The following is a 7,591-nucleotide window of genomic DNA, read 5'->3' on the forward strand; positions in this document are numbered from 1 at the left end:
TCGCCTCAATGGATCAAGCTAATATCATGATTGATTTCTGGGGAATGAGTGTTTCTCGGCATCATAACCAAGATCATATGTGTGTGAAAGATAATAGTAATAATAGCTGGGTTTGTATGAACATGAGTAGCAATCTCAAAACTACGAAAGAGTCTTTACAAGGGGAACCCAGAAATTCAGAGCTTTATCTGCAGATTGAGATTTGCAGCAGAGGATATCTTTACCTGGAAAGCAGAATGGGAGGCAACCTAAATAGGAATGAGCCTTCAGGTTGTGAGAACTGGAAGAGCGAAAGAAAGGTGTGGAGAAGGCTCCATAGACATGGTTTCACTAATTATATGGAGAAGCTCCATGGTAGTAGAAACTCTATGTCTCACGGTTTCGCTAAAAGCTGGAGCAATAACAGGCCTACCCTGTTTGGGGAAATTTGGCAAATCAATGAAAATTTGATCACGGAGGTCACAAGACTCAAGATGGAGGGGACAAAATTCTACAGGGATAGAAAGTATGCCGTTGAGGCTTTCAAAAATTTCTCGAAGATGGAGGACGAGAAGGGCAACCTGGCGAAGAAGGACAACATATCATACTACACCCCCCAACAGGTAAAACCTTTCTGGCAAAAAGTTCTTAGGGCTTTAATGGAATATTTGACTGTGGATGGCAGATTTACAAAAATTTACAACTATCATTTCGCTATCCTGAACCACTTCCACCATGGGGCTAAAATATCTTTACCCTTCTATTTAGCCTCCTCTCTAAATGAGAGCCTAGCTGACCATGCCAAAAATCCCAGCTCCTATCCTCTAGCACACCAGGGACTCATTCTGCTTATTTATGAATATATTAAGGATAAGGCTAGGGCTACCAAGGATGATCCTTTGATCATCAATGCTCAGATATCTGAGAAATGCATAGACTCTGATTTGATTGGGGAGCCTAGCACCCCTACCCATAAAAAAAGGAAGGTTGAAACCGAGCAGGATGAAAAGGATGTGCATTTTGATGAAGAAGAGGGAAAGGATTAGGAAACTGATTCTAAAATGGAGCTTAACAAGGAGGAGAATTCTGGGGAAGGAGAGGAAGGGGGAAATTCTGAGAATCATCACCCCAACCCTAAGGGCTCAGAAAGTGAGAAAGAGGCTCTGAAGCCTAAGGAAGGTGAAAACCCTAATGCGGAGGAGACTGAACAGAGCAAGGACTTTGCGGATACCATTCTGGACACCGCCCGCAACTGCACCCTTGAATTCTTCAATTTTCAGAAGTGGGTGGTTGAAAACATCACGAACATGCAGGGTAAACAAAGGGAGCTGGAAGTTAAGATCAACAAGTTGATTAAGATGTCTAACTCTAGGAAACAGAACGAGGAGACAGAAAACAGTGAAGCGGAGGAGGAAATGGAAATGGAAGACTGGCTGGAGAAAGATCTGATAAAAGGCGACCTAAAACATTTGGAGGACGTCATTAAAATCATGAAGGAACAGATGGAGGAGGACAAGGACAATGTCAACACCTGGATGGCCCGAAATGAGAAAGCCTTGAAAAGACTTATGAACCACAGCCTCCAGGTTCTTAAAGTCTCCTCTCAGAATATGAATGCGCTGGTGAATCATCTGGAAAAGAAAAACCAGGAGAAGAACCTGGTAATTATAGAAGATGCTCCTACTTCCAGCCTAACCCACCAAACCCCTAGGCGCAGAACTAGGCAGACTAGGACTGAGAAGGACACGAAAATGAAAGAGAGTCAGATTGCTTAGGAAAACATCAACTTGAGGGAAGAGGCCAAGGCAATGATGCTCTTGGTGTAGAATGTAGAAGAAACCATGAAGAGTTTTTAAATTTCTTGTAATACTGGGCTTGGGGTCAATTTCTTGCTGGCCTCTTACTGTCCTTTTCTCTGTTGCTAGTTTTTTTGCTGGTCTTTTGCACCTGTTGTGTTTTGTTTCTTTCCTAAATATCTTTCGAATGTAAATGGGTTTCGGGTCCCTTAAAACCTATTTTTACTTAATCAGAAACATTTGAGAATCATATTTGAATAGATATTTATAACACTCTATAAGAGGTGTACAAATAAAATATTGTACCTACATAAGGAACTTGGGATTTACATTGGACTCATTTGACCATAGGCGAAATGAAAATGAATGCGGGGTTACTTTCTAAGTTGGAAATAGTGAACCTTGAAGTAAAAAAAATGGATTGAACTTTGATAATTTTTTCCATGTATTGGATCATGCTTTCAAGTCCATATTTTTATAAAACCACTCATGTTTTCTATCCTTGGCCAACATATTAATGGATTGGGATGGAGGTTCCATTAAATTTTATGAAGGGATACATTGTTGGAATCTCTCTAAGTATATATTGTAGACTTATTGTGAATCAAGAAGATTTGGCTATTGTACTATAATATCAATTTAGAATATTATAATGGCTATGTGTTTTTTGTTAGGAAGATAATGTCTCAAATTCCAATTACATAAGGTTACTATTTATAGTTAATTTGCATTTGAGTACGGATTGGTCCAAAAAATTTCCCAAAGCCATGGACTGGTTAAAAAAGAATGTCTAGAAATTTTTATTGTAAGCTCATGTCTATATTTGAAGATATTAAATTACATTTTTGAAAGTTTCAAATCAATTTTCAAGGCCTTAGAGAAATTTTTGGGTCTAGAAGTGGTCGTAGCCAAAGTATTGGTTATAGCTTGATAGAGCACTTCTCAAGCTTTTTGGTGCTTCAAAAAATTCATCAATCAGACTCGTAGATCAAATGTTATGGTCTTTGGAAGTTAGGTCTCCTAAAAAGGGAAATATAAAAATGTGTTGGACACATAATGAGATGTAAAGGGGAGTTACACGTCTTGTTGTGTATTTTGATACATCATAGGAAATCTTGGATTGGAGATAAGTTGGGTGCCACTTTTTGGGTGGTTTTATCTCATGATTTTACTATACCAGAAGATGATCTCATGTATTGTATCTCCTATATATTAGGTGCATGAGATGAATGTTGTGATAGTTGTTGAGTTATCTCTAGATATTTGGTTGGTGATACACATGTGAGAATCTTACTCTACAAGTATATTGTATTCTATTGTTAATTTTTAAATAATATATTTGATAGATTCTAGAGTGCGGGGTTTGTTAAATATCCGACCAACTGAGAGTGGGGGGGTGAATAAGTTGACAACTTAAATTTAACTTCAATACTTTCACAGATTCAAAATAACCAACAAAATTAATTAAAGTAGATATAACATGAAAAAATATACATACAATAGATCACACAATGAACACCATATATGATGTGGAAAAACCAAGAAGGGAAAAACCACGAAGAATGTTAGTTCTCAATATAAAACACCAGTTAAGCTGATTTTTGCAAAAGGTGGCTCACTGCCAAAATGCTCACTATAGAAGGGTTCACTTCCTAGAAAATGGCTCGCTATCAAAGGAAGAAGAAAGAAAAAGATAATCCAGCACTATAACACAATATGCAATACTGGAACTATTTTTGATGCCTAAAAAACAACACACTTCACATATCAACAATTGAATTTGTCCTTTTCAATCTTGCCCATCTTCCATATGTCATACATTAAGATCATCCACATATTTATACTGTCTCTAGGAAACATAATCTTCTAAGTTAACCAAGACAAATATTTGAAATAAGTCAACACTAAACATTTTGGTTGTGGGAAGGAATGAGAAGTATACCATACCACAACACACATCATCAGTCAGGTCAACACGTTACATCCATCACATATTCCAGACCCAAATCATGACTCACACACTACACAAAAGCCATTTTTCATCCACGAATTCTAGACTTAATCTGGACCCAAAAAGGAACTACCCAATACAACAAACATAAGAATAGAACCAAGATACTCATGAATACAATTGATCACTACCATATCTGGTCAATAGAGAAATCTAGATCACCATCAACTCAATCAATCTGCACTGAATATCAACTAAAACACATTTTCCAGATCACTAACTCATATGTTGACATCAATGACAACCATCAATGACAACCATCAACAACACAATTGTAATAGGTTTTTTTTTTATCTTAAAAGGGTTTTCCCCATGCAATCATTGTGTTATGGTATGGATGTTGTTTATGTTATTTATGTTTAATTTCTGCAACTATTGTAAAGATTTGAAATCATAAATAACCCTCTTCTCAAGACTAGTGTAGGAAGTTGTTCCACTACCTTAACTACCTTTCAAATGATATCAGATCTTGATCACCTTTGGTTTCAATGGCGAGTTGTTGGGTTTTTTGAACTAATCTAGATTTGAGTGGGAGCTTGTGTAAAAGATACTTTGTGATCTTGCTGCAAGAATTTTTAGATGGCAAGTTCATTAGGGACAATAGAGGTGGAGATTTATTTTGACATAATTTTGAGACGTGGAAGCTAAATATGGATGATATGTTAGTGGTTTTAGATCTATGGAATGTTGTTGATGAGAATGTCTTCATACCTACAAATCCTATATTTGTTGCTTAGTATGATGTTATGAATCGCAATGCCAAAGGTCTAATTTAAGATATATTTTTCTTGTTTTGGCTATTAGTAGTAGTTATATTATTTTGAATATCAAATATGTGGTGGGTTCTTTTATTTATAAAGATTAGGAGGAAGGTATCCATCAATACCAAGGAGGCCCTAAATGTTCATGGAAGAACTAAGGAAAAGGGTAAGAATAATGAGAAGCATAATAAATCCAAGTCTAGGGGGAGATCCAAATCTAGATTGGAAAGCCCAAATTTATTTGCTAGAATTGTGATAAGCCTAGACACATCCATAAGGAGTGTAAAGAAGAAAAGAAGAAGTAAAATAAGAAAATTGATTTTGGTTTTGAGTCCAAAAAATAAGATGGTGATGTGTTCATTGTATCTTTGGCCATTTGTGGGGGCAATGATGGATAGTGAATTGACTCAGGTACATATTTTCAGATGACCTTTAACAGAGTTTGACTTTCTAAATATGAAGAATCTGATAAAAGAAGGCATACTCGGGTGATGATTCTCATTTAAATATTGTTGGTTGTCGTAAAATTAAAATAAGGTTTCTTTCACCATACCCGATGCCTTTCTATTGTATATATATTTATAAAATGAATAAAATCAAGAACCAATTCACTCATTTGGCAATTGAAGAGTTTTTCATTGTTTTCTAAAAAATCACTAGCTTTTCCCTCCAATTTTAACACCCAAATCGAAATAATAAGACATAAATGTAGTGTCAAAGGTCACTTGTCTTTAAAAAATTATATAGCATCAAAATAATTTAATTTAATTTTTTTTGTTTACAAATTTCATCTACCATGCCAATAGACTCCTTCAAAACCTAAAACCTTGATACTATGTAATATAATCACATTAAACAACCTAATTACCTTTTAATTTTGAAATAGGAAAGTATTGATGAATGGAGATTTTATCATTACAAAATCTCAAAAGATACTCTTCAGGATCAAATCTACACAAAAAATGCAAAACTTAAACACAAAAAAAAATGCATTTTTTGGTGATGTAAGATTGATTCTGAGCTTAAATGCTCCTACATCAAATATCCATCAATTCCAACTCTAATTTATTAATATTTTTATTTTTCGATGACATATAAATTAATATTGGTTGTTCATCCATCACATTCTAATCTTCCATATGGAAAGACTTTAGTTTAATTATGTTTATTTTAATAAAAATTATTTCAAAAGGTTATGGAGGAAATCAACCTCTTTTGAATGAATTGGTTTTTACTACTAGCATATCCACAATAGAAGTAACATGATTAAGTGATAAGAGACATGGACCGTATATTTCAATTAAAGCCATTAACAAATCTACAACCTTATGTAATTTATGGTTACTATTTGTTTTCTTTATATCACCACCCCAAGATTCATTCCTTTCCTAGGGTATTCCCTACCCCAATTTTCCTAGTGTATTTTATCATACGGTTGTAACCATCACCTTTTAATTTATTTTTCCAAAGCATTTAAGCTATATCCATGAAAAATAGGGCTTACATGGATCAATAAGTTAGGTGCAAAGGATGAAGAGTTTCAAGAATCTAAAAATATAGAAGGGGACAAATATATTTATTCTTACAAGGAAAAGGGAAAAAATATTTGCTCTTGAAGGAATTTGTGGAGAATAATTGGTAGGAATAGTTGTAGCATGTTGGGATTTACCATCCCTATTATATTTAGTCAACAAGAAAGTGAGATAGACCCATCATAATAATTTTCATTTTTACATTGTTATTAATATTTAATTTAATAGTTTGAGATTATGTCACATTATTCATTAAATAATATTTTAAGGGGAGAAATGTTATTTTCAAGTAATATGTTAAATTATCAATAGATTTAAATTATAGAGAATAAAATTGAAAATATAATTAAATGAACAATAAAAGTATTACTTAGATTGAAATAATTATTATAATAGATGGAAAAATAATGATTATAGAGTTTAAGAATAATCTTAATAAATAATGATTAGTATTTAAGCATATTATTGAGTCAAATATATGATTGATTATCATGTAGGAGGCAAAAAAATGATAAATACCAAGCAACAACATGGCAAATAAAGTTTGAACTTTCTGATGTGATAAAAGATGGAGTGTACAAATTACGCATAGCCCTTGCATCATCTACTCTTTCAGTACTTCAGGTATATATATATATATGTTTTTATAAACTTTTAATATGTGATTTACCACTTTAACGAATCATAGTAATTTCTAATATTGTTCATTCTATTATTCTACAAAGGTTCGATTTAATGATCCAAATGGTGTTCATCCACTTTTTGAGACGCCAAGAATTGGAAGAGACAACTCAATTGCTCGACACGGAATTCATGGATTATATTGGTTATTCAATGTAGATGTACCAAGTTCATTGCTTAAAGAAGGAGAGAATACTCTTTTTCTCACACAATCAAAAAATACAGGTCCTTTTACTGGAATTTTATATGATTATATACGACTAGAAAAACCTCAACCAAATAGTTCAAACTAATACACAAAAGTCTATAGAACAAAATTCTCAAATTTTAAATTTATCTATTTATTTGTGGATAATTGATACATATATTCTAATATTTTTTCATGACAAAGTTATGAAAATGTAGTACACACCTCAAAATGTATTTTAAATTATTAATCTTATAAAAAAATGATTTTATATCATATGTAATATATTTGCATGGTTATTAATTTATAGAAAGAAAAAGTGATTTTTAAAATATTTTGATAGGCTTTTTTTTTCAGCTTAAAATATATAAAAATGAAAGGTTATTATTTTTGTAACATTTAAATGTTCCATCACTATGATGGATTGAAATAAATATAATTTGGAAAAAAAAAATAGTGAATATAGAACCGTTTTTTAAATATAATAAATGGTATTATCAAAATAAAAAATGACTTATTTGAAATTGATTAGTTAAAATTAATTGTGATTCCTTAAATTAAATTTAAGAACAATAAAAAAATATCTTAATCATAATAATAATTAATATATTTATTATGTATTAGTTTGTGCAATTTTTAATATC

The 7,591-nt window shown here is 32.6% G+C and overlaps 1 protein-coding gene across 1 annotated transcript in view; it reads left to right on the forward strand.

Moving 5' to 3' along the window:
- LOC131079269 (probable rhamnogalacturonate lyase B) overlaps positions 1-7,227 on the forward strand; it is a 132,955-nt gene extending 125,728 nt beyond the window's left edge. Inside the window, exons 15-16 of the mRNA XM_058017176.2 lie at positions 6,577-6,703; positions 6,805-7,227. Coding sequence (XP_057873159.2) covers positions 6,577-6,703; positions 6,805-7,053 — 376 coding nt within the window. The 3' untranslated portion in view covers positions 7,054-7,227. The remainder of the gene's footprint in view (positions 1-6,576; positions 6,704-6,804) is intronic.
- The last annotated feature ends 364 nt before the right edge of the window (positions 7,228-7,591 follow it).

The sequence above is a fragment of the Cryptomeria japonica genome, chromosome 4, assembly GCF_030272615.1.
Source record: "Cryptomeria japonica chromosome 4, Sugi_1.0, whole genome shotgun sequence".
NCBI lineage: Eukaryota > Viridiplantae > Streptophyta > Pinopsida > Cupressales > Cupressaceae > Cryptomeria > Cryptomeria japonica.